The following is a 14,476-nucleotide window of genomic DNA, read 5'->3' as shown; positions in this document are numbered from 1 at the left end:
ATAAATCTTACTAAAAAATATTAATATTTACATCACCCAAAGAACTAATTAGCTATAACATAGTAATAAGATGTTAGGTCACTAAAAAATAATCTAACCATTTGTTATGTTAGCTTACTAATCTAGTGAAAATGGTGACCTTAATTTTAAAATTTCTTTCAAAATTGGAATCAAACATGCCCAAAAATTCATCTTTGCCATAACTAATAAAAAAAATAAAAATAAATCCCAATATCATTTCAATCATCTTCTTTTTGGGTATAATTGATGACCATTGTAATGATTAGCTACATGGTCCACAACATGTTTAACACTTTACTAAAATCACAATCCTTAAGCTAAAAGTCATTCATCATTACACATAATAATAGTAATAAAAAAAAAGTTACTTAATTATGGAAGAAGAATACAAATGCAATAACAGATAAAAATAATAAAAGTAAATTAAAGCAAAAAAACACATTTCTTATGCTTAAATCATTGATTCATTGTTCTGTTAACCTAAAATAGAAACCCAAAGAAATCGAACGAGACTTACTTCCATTAACATACTCCAACTCGGGAATGACTTGATATATAGCTTACTTTATATTGTGGTTGTGAATGCTCCTAAATCATTAACATATTGTTTATGCTTTTAATATTTCATATACACTACTTGTTATATATATAGCTAACTTTGAAGTTTGTTTGTTAATGGTGTAGACATGGCGAACTCGGAATCAGGATCTGATTCGGGAGCAGAAAATGAGTGTCCAACCACAATACCTACACGAGGGCCGACGCAAATGAATGAAATATCCAAACTAATGGATCAGGGCAAAAGAGTGACCCTCGAAGTTAATGATAAAGGTCAATACTGTGGAAAAAGCTACGCGAAGCTCGTATCCACTCTGGGAGTCAGATGTCGGCAGACTCTGAAAAATAAAGTTTGGAAAGACATTCAGGTAAGCTATTATTTGTTAGAATTTTGATTTGTTTTTCTATTACTCCAAATGTTGACTCTAACCGTGTTTGTTTTCCTTCAAAATAGACGGGGTTCATTGTGCCGGACACCTTCAAACATGATTGTCTCATCCTAGCTGGGAAGTTAATGAAAGACTTCAAGAATAGGATGACAAAAGACATCATAATGCCCGCGTTGAAAGAGAATGATCTGGGACGACTGGCACAAGTCCCTGAAAAGCACCCGGAGATCGACGCTGCTGATTGGTGCAAATTTGTTGAAAGTCGACTAACTCCTGAATTTCTGGTACGCTAATTATATTAACACTAAGATAAACTCTTAAATACAAGTACATGTATCTAATGTATTTTTTTGGCATTGTAGGAATTGAGTAAGGTGCAACGTGAACGTTCCTCAAAAATTCAATCCAGACATCGAAGTGGTCGGAGTGGAATGGTGAACGTACGGGAAGCTGTGGTAAGTAATACTAAAAATTTAATGTGCTATAATGTGCTATACAATTTAATTGGTACTCATTTCATTGTTATAACGTTATGTAGAAAAAGGACCTCGAAGTTGCAGATCCTCCCCGCCACCGTGTTTGGATTAAATCTCGCACCAAGAGTAGAAAACTTGTCACTGATTACGACAAGGAAATTGCCGAGAAGATAGTAAGTATATATTAATCCTTAATTGAGTTCTACTCATGAGTTAGTGTATATAATTCATATACTAATTGCTTGAATATATGCGTGCATTAGGCTCAATTAGAGGAGAAGCTTAGTCAGGGACAAATTCAGGTCCAGGGCCAAAACGATATCCTCACGCGGGCGCTCGGGACACCGCAGCATCCCGGACGTGTCGTGGCTGCCGGGTATGCTATTACTTCAAATGTTATTTATTTAGTTACACAAATGAAATCGTTGCTAATTTGCATTTTATGATTTGTAGGTTCACGACCGGGGCATCTCAACTGTTCGGCGGGAAGAAAAGGGAAGTGTACTCGATGTTGTGGCTCGGCAAGCGAAGGAGATTGAACAATTAAAAGCCGAAGTCCAATCCCTTAAGCGACGGAGGAACGCTGCCGAACAAGAGGAAGAAGGAGAGGTGGCTGGTGAGGCGTATGTTCCACAACCATACGCTCCTCGGGATGAGGTACAACCACAAATTTATGCTGAGGAGTTCATTTCCCTCAACGACCAAGGTATCCTATACAATTTTGATGACCATGCGACCCTTAATCAGCAAGTACATCTCTGCTCTGACAACATCGACAATATTGTGGCCCGAGGGTATTTGTACGAGCATGTGGGTAAGATCAAAGTTCCTTTGCCCGGGATTACGATGATTCACATGCTCGGATCATGGTTTTGGAAATCCCGCAAGAGGACGCCGAAATCCGGTCCCACTTGAAGAGTTCAGATATGTTAGGGACGTGTACCATATGTTCCTTCCTTGGCCTAAACACTTAATTTTAACAACCGAGGTAACTTCTCAACTGAAATTAATTATTAATGATTAGTGGAGTTTGAATATCTTCAATATTCATCCGTAGTGAAGTAGGTTCTGCGAATATATGTGCTGCGGTGGGATGGATGAATAAACTATCTTGTTATATATGTGTTATTTGTCGTTATACAGCCATGTTCAAAATTTTTGGGGTCATTCAATTACAACCGTTATGCTGCCGAAATTTCGGTAGAATTTAGATAAAATTTGATATATATATTATGTTGTTTTGTTTAGGGTCCACTCGCTCAACCGCCCTCAAGACGTGACGCGTCAAAGGGCAAAGCTCCGATGCTTTCTCCACAAAGCCGTGGTGCACGGGAAGATGAGTTGTTCACGGAAGAGAAGATGGCGTTGATCCCTAATTCGCTAAAATGGATGATTCATGAATTCCTAAGGCTCAAAGATAAACGTGATATAATCACAATTTCTGTCCCCCGAGGATTCATTGCACCGCGTACCCAGATCATTTTATCCGGAGAGGATTTGCGACGGAGGTTGCTACGTGTAACTACATCGGCAACCGGGGAATCTCGTTTGGAATGATGTATACTCTTCTTTAATCTAATTAACCTTATATCAAATTATAGTTAAATTATTATAAGGCACTAACACTTTTTTTTGGCGAGCACATATGGGAGAGCATCAACGGTACGAGAAAAATTTTCAAGTTTTACGACCCGCAGCTTCTCACAGTGCATGGGATCAGCGATGAAGAACAGAGTCAGTCTTTTGACGATGCGGCAAGACGATTGGCTAATTGGTTATCATTAATGAACAGCAACCACCAAATGTTCTTTATTCCTTGGAATATCGGGTAAACTTTATTAAATTCTTTAGTGCTAATTGTTCATTTCTATATTATGTCTTCAAATTATTTTTATACTATCTTACTTATATTCCAATATAATTTTCTAGGATGCATTGGACGCTAGTGGTGGTTGCGCCAAGGAAAATTATCCATTTAAACCCTGTAAAAGGCCGCCCAATTCCCGAAGAAATAGAACAAATGATCGGAAGGTAATTATTTAATGACTTCTTATGTAACGAATTTAAATTAACTAACGAATTGAAATGCTAATATAATTTTCCCAAACAGGGCATTCATGTATATAGGGGACGCACATCAGTATCTTGGCCCGTGGCAAGGAATTTCACAAGCAAACTGTCCAAGACAACCTAAAAGCCAAGAATGCGGTTTTTATGTTTTGAAATATATCACTGACATCGTCGCACGTGCCAACCCCAACCGTTACATAGAAGATCAAAAAGCTGTAAGTTTTAATTATTGATCATAGTATATAAATTTTATAATAACAAATATATAATATACATATACATAAACTAATATAAATTTTTAATTTTTTTAACAGTTTGGGGGTAAGAAGCAATACGATCCAAAAACAGAATTGTTACCACTACAGCGAAAGTGGATCGAACAATTGATGGCGGTGATTCACGGTGACGATTGAGGTTCAAAGGTCGAAGAATTTTTCTTCATTATGTAATTTTTATAGATTAACTTGTAATTAGATTTATTAACTTATTAATATTTTTAACTAATTTTACATGTTTGTGTAATATTTAATTATTTTTATGAAATCAAATTATATTTTTACCCAAATTTAATTACTATTTAATTTAAAATGTAATTAATATATAATTAAATTAAATAAATATGTAATTTAAAATTTAAATAAATATGTAATTTAAATTAAATATAATAATATATAAATTAATAAATATAAAATTAAAATTATATAATTAAATTAAAAAAAATGAAAAAAACTGAAATCTGTTCACTTTTGGCGTCGGTTCCTACAACCCTAGCTAATAACCGACGCCATAGGGGTATATATGGCGTCGGTTCATATAAACCCTTTAGCGTCGCCCTGATAAGCGTCGGTAGCGAATTTCGCGAAAACCGACGCCTAAAGGGCTTAAAAACCGCCTCTAAAAGGTGTTTTTGTAGTAGTGTCATTAACTAAAATCTTATTATTACAAATAAACATATTAACTAAAATCATTATAATGTATATAATAAATTAAACTTATTCTAATTTTCAATTGGAAAGTAATTGTATAATATATATACAATATGTTGAACAACCTTTACATGAAATAAAATTTAGCACAATGAAAAATAATAATATAGTATGTGAAATAATTAGATTTCTAATGTATAAATTAATATGAGACTATAAATCTATACTAAACAAGGAAGCTGGTATTAGAAGCAAATAATGAAAGTGAAAGATAGAATGACACAGCAACAACTGAAACAATGTAAGTACTTTATTAATATTAGTCATTATAATTTGTTGACTCTAGTTCTTCTTCATTGTATCAAGCAAGACATAAAAAAATAGAATGTTTTTATTTTGCCTAAGAAAATGAAGGCACATAATGGTAAAGATTGGTTGGAGAAATTAATATAGATGATGACTTGTATATAAATCATGTATAAATAAGTACACACTGATGGTGTTGATAAGTTGTAAATGATGTTTTTTGTTGTAATACAACTCAACTGTTGACTTAGAAAAATAAATAAATAAATAAATAAATCAACCATGCGTGTATACATCAATTAGGTCGTCATAAAAAAAAGTCATTACTTCATAAAAATTAAAATTAATTAACATGGGACTTTAATCTACAAAAGATCTTCAAGAAGAGTAAAAAAAGTCTTCTCGATTAAACCAAATCAATTAGCAAGATTTGCATATATACTGCTCATTGGATTGCTATGTCTAACCACACATACCTCCCAATTAATAACACTAGACAACATAAGTACTTATTCCATACAATAGATTAGAAAATTTTACAATAAACTCTTTAAGAATGGTGTATTGATGTGTTCTTATCAATTTCAGTTTCTGAGAAATTTTTTTAATTTATATTTTTTTTTTATAATTGTGTATATTTGTTAAATTGTTTTTAGTATTATTTTTAAATTAATTTTAGGGTGTTTTTAATTTACTTTTACTCGTGTTTGGAGCAATTTTTCGCTTTTATTATTTTTTTTATTTTTGTAGATTTAAAATAAAAGAAGAATAGAAAAAATCGACAGAAAAAAAGATGAAAAATAAAAATAAAAAGATCAAAAAAGGGATAATTGTGCAGATGGGGACCATGCCTATAGACATGGAAATCACATGCCTAGGCCCGTGTCATGTGAAGCATGAAGACGTGTGAAAAGCTCAGCACAGGCCGCGGCATAAAAAGGGCATGTCGCGGCCCGCCTACCTAATTCAAGGCAGAATAGGAGTTTTCAACGTGAGCTTATCTTTCCTATCTAATTTGAAGCTGAATAAGTTTTCTGCATGTACTATCTTATGCTATCTTTTTTATCCCTCATTGGCTATATAAGAAGTGAACTTTAGTTGATTTCATCAAGCAATTCAGAAGGAAATCGGAAGCAAAGGAGTATGAATTTTGGAAAGCAAAATTGATCTCGAAGGCTTTTATAACGGAGTTTTCAACATTTCTTCTCTATTTTCTTCTTCTATTCTGAATTTATGTGTGAATTTGCTACAATGAACATGAGTAGCTAAACAGTTAATTAGCTAGGGTCTAGATGGAGATTGTTTGATATTGATTTTTGGTTTTAATATGATTTAATTTTCCCTCAATTATTATGTATTCTATTCATTTGTATTTAATTACTTATTATTGCCTAATCACTAATTAAATGTCTATGATTTTGATGCGAGATCTGAGAAGTGAGTTGTCGATTATGCTATAGTAAAATAGAACCGAATTTCGATATAGAACGAGAGTACCTATGTGGTTTGGATAGCTTATAGGGTTTCTGTGTTTAATGCATGTTACATGTTTAATTTATCATGATAGTAGAAAATTTGCATGAAATTGAGGTTTATATATCTGATAAGACTATAAATTACCTTATTAAACCTGCTATTGTATAGCAATTGGTAATAGGAAAGTAAGAAGCAGGTAAATTAATAAGGAAATTAACAATGAATAAAAGTTGGGGCTTTCGATTTTAATTGTATCTATTGATTATGGTTTAACATGATTCTATTCCTATTACCACTAGCTATAATATCAATTCAAAGAATTCAACAAAAGTAAGAAGTAAAAATTTAGCCAAATTGAAGTAAAAAATTTAATTTTAACGTACTTAACTACAATAATTCTCGTGGAATCGACCTCACTCTTTGTGAGTATTACTTGTTAAAACGATACGTATATTTGCGTGTTGAAAATTAATAACACTAGACAACACAAGTACTTACTATATATACCCAATAGATTAGAAAATTTTACAATAAAATCTTTAAAAGTTATGTATTGATGTACTCCTATCAATTTCAGTATCTGAAAAAAAAAATTTAATATATTTTTTTTTATAATTGTGCATATTATAGTTATTTAAGATATTTTAAATTTTTTTAAGAAATTCAGAAAAATTTAACCCCGTTAAAAATAAAATTTAAACTGTCTGTTGCATGGGTGACTCTTTTATTTTATATGTGTGTGAAATAGACTATTTGGACATTTTTTTTATATTGTAAATTAATCTGAATTTCTCAAAATTTTACATGATGTATGTCTCTAATTAGACAACTATGACGTACGATTATAAAATTAAAGTAATTTATTTTTTCTAAATACCAAAAACAGATACAGGTACTGATACCCAATTTAAAATAGGGCATTATAGAAGCACCTATATATAAATGTAGACATTAATTAATACTCATCACCACTAGCTATATTATCAATACAAAGAAAAAGCATACTAATTATCAATTTCAATGGATTTCCTCAAGCTACCCTCTTTCCCAATCCTTTTCTCTTTCCTCCTCTTTCTTCTTATGGTACTTACAATACTAATAAAAACAACCAAACCAAGCTCTTCATCAAAACTTCCACCAGGGCCATGGAAACTACCTCTTATAGGAAACATACCCCAACTTCTTGGCTCCACACCACTCCATCACAAACTCAAACACTTAGCCACAAAACATGGTCCACTCATGTACCTAAAAATTGGACAAATTCCAACCATAATAGCTTCATCACCAGACTATGCCAAAGAGATCATGAGAACACATGATCTGAATTTCTCATCAAGGCCACAAATCATTTACTCCCAAGTCATGGTATATGATTATTCAGACATTGGGTTTTGTCCTTATGGTGAGTATTGGAGACAAGTGAGGAAGATTTTTGTGCAAGAGCTTTTCAACCCAACAAGAGTTGAGTCCATATTCAAGCCAATTAGAAAACAAGAGTTGTTTGGTTTAGTAGAATGGATTGGTTTGAATGAAGGGTTGGCTATAAATATCAATGATAAGGTTAGTTTAGCCTTGTGTAGTATTATTTCTAGGGCTACTTGTGGTGATAAGAAAAGGGTTAATAATGAAGAGATCTTATATGTGTTGATGAAATCTGTGGAGGTTTCATTAGGGTTTGAGGTTGCTGATTATTTTCCTTCTGTGAGTCTTTTTAGTTATATTAGTCGATCTAAGCCAAAACTCATCAAGTTACGTGAAAGGGTATATCAAGATTATTCGACAAAGTCATTGAAGAACATCAAGAGAAAAAGTCAACAATTACAAGCACGGGCGGACCCACATTGTATCGAGGGGGGGCAGTCGCCCCCCCTGAAAAAAAAAATCGAGAAAAAAATGTATATGTATTTTAATTAGTTAAAACATATATTTGTATTAAAAGATGATATTTATAAACATAATAGTAACCTTGGTGTAATGGTTAAGGTAGTTGGTAAACAAGTTAGAGGGTAAAGGTTCAAATCCCACTAACTACACTTTATATTTTCTTTTTAAATTTATTTACGTCCCTCCTCACTTTAAATTCTGGGTCCGCCACTGATTACAAGTGATGATAATATTGATGAGGAATTATTTGAAGATATGTTTGATGTTCTACTCAAGTATTACAACAATGGTGGTAATAGATTTTCCTTGACATTGGACAATATTAAAGCAATTGTTTGGGTGAGTACTTAATTAATTAATTTTCTTAATATTCATTTGGATATTTTAGTAAAATTAGAAATAATTAATTTTTTAATACATTGATCCATGAATTTATTTTTTTTTTTAACTCAAAACACGTGTTGATGACCCATATTAAGTTGATTGTCAACTAGTTAATTACAGTAGTATTTGTCTTTTCAAATAAGCCAAACTTTAATTATTGTATTTGATAATTTATTAGTTGTCCACTAGTGTACAGTACTGTCAAATATAAGAGATCAAGATTCAAGATGTCACTATATATAGGTTGAAAATATTGTCATTAATTATATCCACATACTAGGGGAGTATCTCTATGTTTTCAACAGTTAGAGAGAATATAACCTAATTTTCTTTTATATCTTTTCTGTTTTTTTTTTTGAGATTTTTTAAATAATTTATCATATGGAAAATAATTTTCGAAATAGTAAATTGCATTCATGATCTGTAAGTGAACGTTTTTAACTCTATTTTCAGTACTAGATACTATTTATAACTTTTTAAAAATAAGTGAAATATATGCTACTAGGGGTGGGCATCATCCAATCCAATCCAATTGAACCGAACCGATCCAATCCAATCTAATTACAAAAAGTTGGATATCCAATTACAATTGGATTGGATTGGATGCTAAAAGTTGGATTCTAATTGAATTGGATCGGTTGTTGGATGTCAATCTCAAAATCTAATTAATAACCGATCCAATCCAATTACATTTATATATATTAAAAAATTATTTATATAATAAAAAATATAATAAATATTTATTAGATTTTTTTTGTATGTTGAATTTGTAACACTTGATTGTTTAGTATATTTATTTTCATGATGTTTTGTTCTATTTTATTACTTAGAAATATTGTTGTTTTAATTATTTAAAAATTTTAGCTACAATACACTTGTAAGAATAGTATATTTATGAAGTATTAAACTTAAATAAAAAGTGATACTTAGTTTTTTAAGTATTTTTCTTTATATTTTTAAGCTAATATTGAAATTTAGGTGTGTAATTGGATATTTAATTAACAAACCGATCCAATCCAATTAGTAATTGCAATTACTAATTGGATTGGATCGAATGGGAAAAAAAAGGTTGGATTGGATCGGATGCCCACCCGTATATGCTACAACTATAATGTACACATTTAAAAAAAATCAAGTAGGGCTAAAAAGAAATGCTGAGTCCTTACTAATAATAAGAAAAATAGTCTCTGTAGAGTAGAATTTTTCAATAATTATTAATTAAAAAAATTAGAGAAATTATTCCATATATATACTATTTTTTTAATTTTTTTTTTCAAATTTACGGTTTGGGTTTCTAAAGTTGTTTCTCCGGTAGTTTCTATGCGGGTTGCTATACGATTTTTGGTTGCAATTTAGGTTGCTCCGCTAGTTGCAATTTAAGTTGCCCGGTAGTTGTAATAAGAGTTTCTATGTAGAATTCCGTTAAAATGCTAAAAAAAAAAAAAAAAAACTATTTTGACATATAAAAATTAAAAAGCTCCAAAAAAAAATTATAATTAATATAGATATAAATATATATATGTAAGTCTTAGAAATTAAACTAAAATATTAAAATAAAGCTATTTTAAATTAAGTACTTATGTAGAACTATTTTAGATAATTTGCAGCAAATGGAAATATTTTTAGTTACATGTTCATAGTTAAAAAACAATATAAGTTTCGTACCTATATATTATAATAATTTAATGACTACATGTATAGATTAATTAAGGTTTTAATCAAATTATATCTTTTTTTCAGGACCTCTACAGTGCTGGAATTGAGACATCAACCACAACAATCGAATGGGCAATGGCTGAATTGATAAAGAATCCAATCATAATGAAAAAAGCACAAGAAGAGGTTAGAGAAGTTTTCAACAGAAAAGGGTCTTCAAATATTGATGAAACAATGCTTAGTGAAATGACATACTTGATCTCAATTGTCAAAGAAACCATGAGATTACACCCTTCTCTTCCTTTCTTAATTCCAAGAGAAAGTCAACATGATTGCGAAATCAATGGCTTTGTTATACCTGCGAAAACCCGAGCCATGGTTAATGTATGGGCAATCGCAAGAGATCCTAAGTATTGGACTGAACCCGAAAGTTTTATTCCAGAAAGATGGTTTAATAGCTCTATTGATTCAAAGGGTAACCATTTTGAGTATCTTCCATTTGGTGCTGGGAGGAGAATATGTGCAGGGATATCGCTCGGTCTCGTAAATGTCGAGTTTACCCTTGCATTGTTACTATACCATTTCAATTGGAAACTCCCTAATGGAATGAAACATGAAGATCTTGACATGATTGAGTCACTTGGTGCAACACTCAAAAGGAAAAATGTTCTGCATTTGATTCCCACTGCTTATATTAATTAATATTCATGCTTGAAATACATGAGATGGAAAAATAAGGTGATGAAGGCATTAGCCATATTATGATGAATGTTCTACTTGCTAGTTTTAATTTGCTTGTGTTTGTTATGAATTTCTTAAGGGAAATTTGATTTTCTATACTTACATCTACCTAATATTTTATTTCTAAACTAATACATATCACCATTGAAAATATATGACCACTTTATCTAAAACCTAAAAATACCCCTCTCAAATTTTCCATACTTTTTTTTAGTGAAAAAACATAAAAACAAAAAATAAAAAAATAAATTGGTAGTCCGATGGGGTCCGATGGTGGTCCGATGGTCACCTGATGCTACTTTTGTATGTACAAAAACATAAAAAAAAAGAAAAAAATTGGTAGGAAATTTGGTCCGATGATAGTCCGATGGGTGGTCCGATGGGTGGCCCGATGGGTGGTCCTATGGTGTAAATGGGGTGATGTAAATGGGAGTATTTTAGGGATATCATAAAAGTTGTCATATCTTACAAATATTAGTTATTATTTGTTTAGAAATTTTTTTTTAACCAAATGTAAGCATAAAAAATCAAATTTCCCTTTCTTAATGTATATCACTTTGTTTTGTAACAATAATATATCAAAAAATTTGATTTTAGTCAAACTTGTGATTGAAAGTGAAATAGTTGTAACCAACTATAAATCGTTAGTTATATATTGTGACTAAAAAGTCTGTGGCTAAAAGTATTAGTCACAAAAGTTACAATTGTTGTGACTAAAAGTGTTTTAGTCACAACACTAAATTAATAACAACTTGTATCTAAATACTATGTCTAAGTTATGAACCAAAGCAAAAGGGTAAAACGAAAAATAAAAAAATCAGAACCACCACCACCACCACACCGCATCCGACCACCACAGATTTGAAAAAAAATTACAATACCAAAACCATATTCAGGAAACAATCTCAAGCGCCAACAAATTTAAGAAGAAAATTAAAATAAAAATAATATTTATGAACATAATAACAAAAGAATTAAACGTAAACAAATTATACAAAACACAATCTAAACCTTCTTTTTGCCACTGCCATGAAAGAGCTCCATCCACCTACAAAAAATGAGAATGATTAAGAGAAAGAGGGAGGGAGAATGATTTTAGTGAGAGATTAGGGAAAAAAATGAGATGCTTACCTTTACGTGACGATGGAGGGAGGAGGAGAATGGTGTCATGTTCATGGAGTGGGCATAGCAAGCTCATGTTTGAACGGAGCGGGTGCCGAGAGTCGACAATGAGGGCAATGCTCAAGCACGCACACACAGAGCCACCAAGAGAAAGAGAAAGGGAGGGTGTGGTCTTTCAAAATGGGGAAGAAATAAGTTGGGTTGTGCTCGGATTTCACAAGTTAATTTTGATATGAGGAAGAAATGAGTTTCAGCGTGAATGAAATTTGGGATTATTATATATATACAAAAATTAAATCTTTTTTCTTCGGTGGATAACAGTCGCAAATGTTTTAACCTTTGTTTCCAATCGAAGCCAAAGAAATTAGTCTTTTTTCTACCAAAGTAAAATAAAATACAATTTTTATAATTTTCACCTTTTTTCTCAGTTCCTCTTTTAGCGTCAGAGTAACAGCTGACGTTAATTGGTTTCTTTTAGCTTCGAGTTATCCTCTGAAGCATAAAATCTCTACCTATTTTTTGTGTCGATCAATTATTTTGGACACACACATTGACTGATGCAAATCGGGCTTTTTGTAGCAGTGAAAGCCAAGATATGTGCATTGATCAAGCTAGCACGCTCCCTACTGCTGATCTTGCTAATCAATCTACTAACTTTGCTGCTAGAAATAAAAAAACCTTTTGTTCCCTCTAACTCTAATAGGTTATCTAACTTTAGTGGTCGATGACGCGGTCAAGGTCAGGGAAATCAAAGGCGCATTGTGTGTTACTCTGCATCAAACCTGGGTACCCTATAATCAAATGCTACTACAGGGTTGATGCCAATTTTGTCCCTCCAAACAATGCTCTTAATACATCCCAGGGGTCTTCCTCTGCCTCCCCCACATGGTAATAACCAACAAGCCTTCCTAGCTAACTCTTGACAACACCCTCGACCTGATGAAAATAACTAGTATGTGGACAGTGGAGCATTAAACCACATAACAGACAATATGTCAACAATCTTGGTAAGACACGCCTCACTGTAGGTAATGGACAATCTCTCCTTATATCCCATATTGGTAATTTAGTGATTAAGATTAATGATGCTTCCAAAACTATTAAACTAAATAGTATTTCTCATGTGTGCCTCATATTTCTCACAAGCTTTTGACTCTTGTGTTTTGAAGGACATGGATTCAAAGAAGGTGCTTCTTCAAGGGAAGGTTAGCAATGGGCTGTATCAACTCATACCATTAGTAAGTTCTGTAAGTCACAAGTTTACTGGTCTTCTAGCTCACGAGTCAACCAACAAAAGTTCTAGTGTTAGTCCACACTTAGGGGTTGTCAAGTCTTGTTTTCAAGTTTCTATCGATGAATCAAGTTTGTGGCATCTTAGGCTAGGCCATCCTTCTCTAAATGTACTCAAACATATTTTACTTAATGAAAAGAAGCATTTGCCTTCCCATATGCAATTTTGCTCTAGTTGTCAACTTGGTAAGGCACATCACAAAGCATATCCTTCAACACTAAAAGAATCCAAATAACCCCTTAAATTAATACACTCGAATATTTGGGGACCATCACCAACAATATCTAGACATGGTTACCATTATTACGTTCATTTCATAGACGATTACAACTGCTACACATGGATCTTTCCTCTTATCACTAATGATGAAGCCTTATCCGCTTTCAAGACTTTTCAAACTCAAATCGAAAAACAACTTAATGTCACCATCAAAACAGTTCAAACGGATTGGGGGAAGAATATTCACCTTTGAACCTTATCTCAAAACTACAAAATGGCAAGGCCGAACAAAAACATCGCCACATTGTCAAAATAGGCTTGACCCTTTTAGCTCACTCTAGCATGCCTCAACAATTTTGGTGGGAGGCCTTTCAAACAACAACCTTCTTAATTAACAACCTTGCTACACAAGTTTTGAACTATAAGTGTCTTATACAAAAGCTTTTTGGTCTCATGTCGAACTATAAGTTTCTCAAAGCCTTTTTGCTACTTTCCCCTTGGTTTTCAAAATTTAATCTCAGATTCATCTCTGTTCTTTTATAAACAAGGTGGGTCCATTTGTATCTCCTTGTTTATGCTGACGACATCCTTCTCACAGGCAGCCATTATCAAACTCTCAAAAGTATTATTTGTAAGCTCACTACTAGAAAATTGGGTTTTAGTGACACACATAGAGTAACTCTAAAAGTGTATAGTGACACTTTAACGCGCGTCACTAATGAGGGTGACTGGAAAGATAATTTTTAGTGACACTTCACACATGTCACTGAAAAGTAACAGCCACATACATGAAGTGTTACTATATCTTTTTATTTTATTTTTTATTAATATTTTGGAGATATAGTGACACACAAAAAGTATCACTATATCTATACTTTTTATATATAAAAAATTTAATATTAATTTTTTAATTCAGATTATATATTATAAATTTATAAAAATAATTTAATTAAT

The 14,476-nt window shown here is 32.1% G+C and overlaps 3 protein-coding genes across 4 annotated transcripts; all 3 read left to right on the top strand.

Annotated features, from left to right (window-relative positions):
- Positions 1–932: 932 nt before the first annotated feature.
- LOC133038690 (uncharacterized) lies at positions 933–1,756 on the top strand. Of its 2 annotated transcripts, XM_061116850.1 has the most exons (3): positions 933–1,252; positions 1,331–1,423; positions 1,507–1,756. In XM_061116850.1, exons 1-3 carry the CDS (start codon positions 1,094–1,096, stop codon positions 1,630–1,632), a joined length of 378 nt encoding a protein of 125 aa, XP_060972833.1. In that variant the 5' UTR covers positions 933–1,093; the 3' UTR covers positions 1,633–1,756. The 2 variants fall into 2 exon arrangements, with proteins under 2 accessions (XP_060972833.1, XP_060972834.1); XM_061116851.1 differs by having other exon boundaries at positions 1,331–1,756.
- Positions 1,757–3,145: 1,389 nt separating this feature from the next.
- Positions 3,146–4,227, top strand: LOC133039036 (uncharacterized). The gene is made up of 4 exons (XM_061117850.1): positions 3,146–3,272; positions 3,374–3,475; positions 3,555–3,729; positions 3,829–4,227. The coding sequence occupies exons 1-4, from the start codon at positions 3,229–3,231 to the stop codon at positions 3,925–3,927; spliced, it is 420 nt and encodes a 139-aa protein (XP_060973833.1). The 5' UTR covers positions 3,146–3,228; the 3' UTR covers positions 3,928–4,227.
- Positions 4,228–7,169: 2,942 nt separating this feature from the next.
- On the top strand, positions 7,170–11,105 carry LOC115725711 (cytochrome P450 71D9). Its single transcript, XM_030655307.2, is given in 4 exon segments — positions 7,170–7,986; positions 7,989–8,050; positions 8,331–8,448; positions 10,234–11,105. Coding segments are annotated over 4 exon segments (1,542 nt in total). The 5' UTR covers positions 7,170–7,242; the 3' UTR covers positions 10,852–11,105.
- Positions 11,106–14,476: the final 3,371 nt, after the last annotated feature.

This window comes from Cannabis sativa, chromosome 6, assembly GCF_029168945.1.
Source record: "Cannabis sativa cultivar Pink pepper isolate KNU-18-1 chromosome 6, ASM2916894v1, whole genome shotgun sequence".
Taxonomy (NCBI): Eukaryota; Viridiplantae; Streptophyta; class Magnoliopsida; order Rosales; family Cannabaceae; genus Cannabis; species Cannabis sativa.
Note: the sequence above shows the minus strand (reverse complement) of the source record. Positions and strands in the feature narration are given on the sequence as shown.

What these genes read in the sequence shown, in the direction of transcription:
- LOC133038690 (XM_061116851.1), top strand. Translation starts at nt 1,094, where the DNA reads ATGAAAGACTTCAAGAATAGGATGACAAAAGACATCATAATGCCCGCG. An exon ending in GACTAACTCCTGAATTTCTG is followed by an intron (nt 1,253 to 1,330) that starts GTACGCTAATTA and finishes TTGGCATTGTAG; the next exon opens with GAATTGAGTAAGGTGCAACG.
- LOC133039036 (XM_061117850.1), top strand. Translation starts at nt 3,229, where the DNA reads ATGAACAGCAACCACCAAATGTTCTTTATTCCTTGGAATATCGG. An exon ending in TTTATTCCTTGGAATATCGG is followed by an intron (nt 3,273 to 3,373) that starts GTAAACTTTATT and finishes ATAATTTTCTAG; the next exon opens with GATGCATTGGACGCTAGTGG. An exon ending in ATAGAACAAATGATCGGAAG is followed by an intron (nt 3,476 to 3,554) that starts GTAATTATTTAA and finishes TTTCCCAAACAG; the next exon opens with GGCATTCATGTATATAGGGG.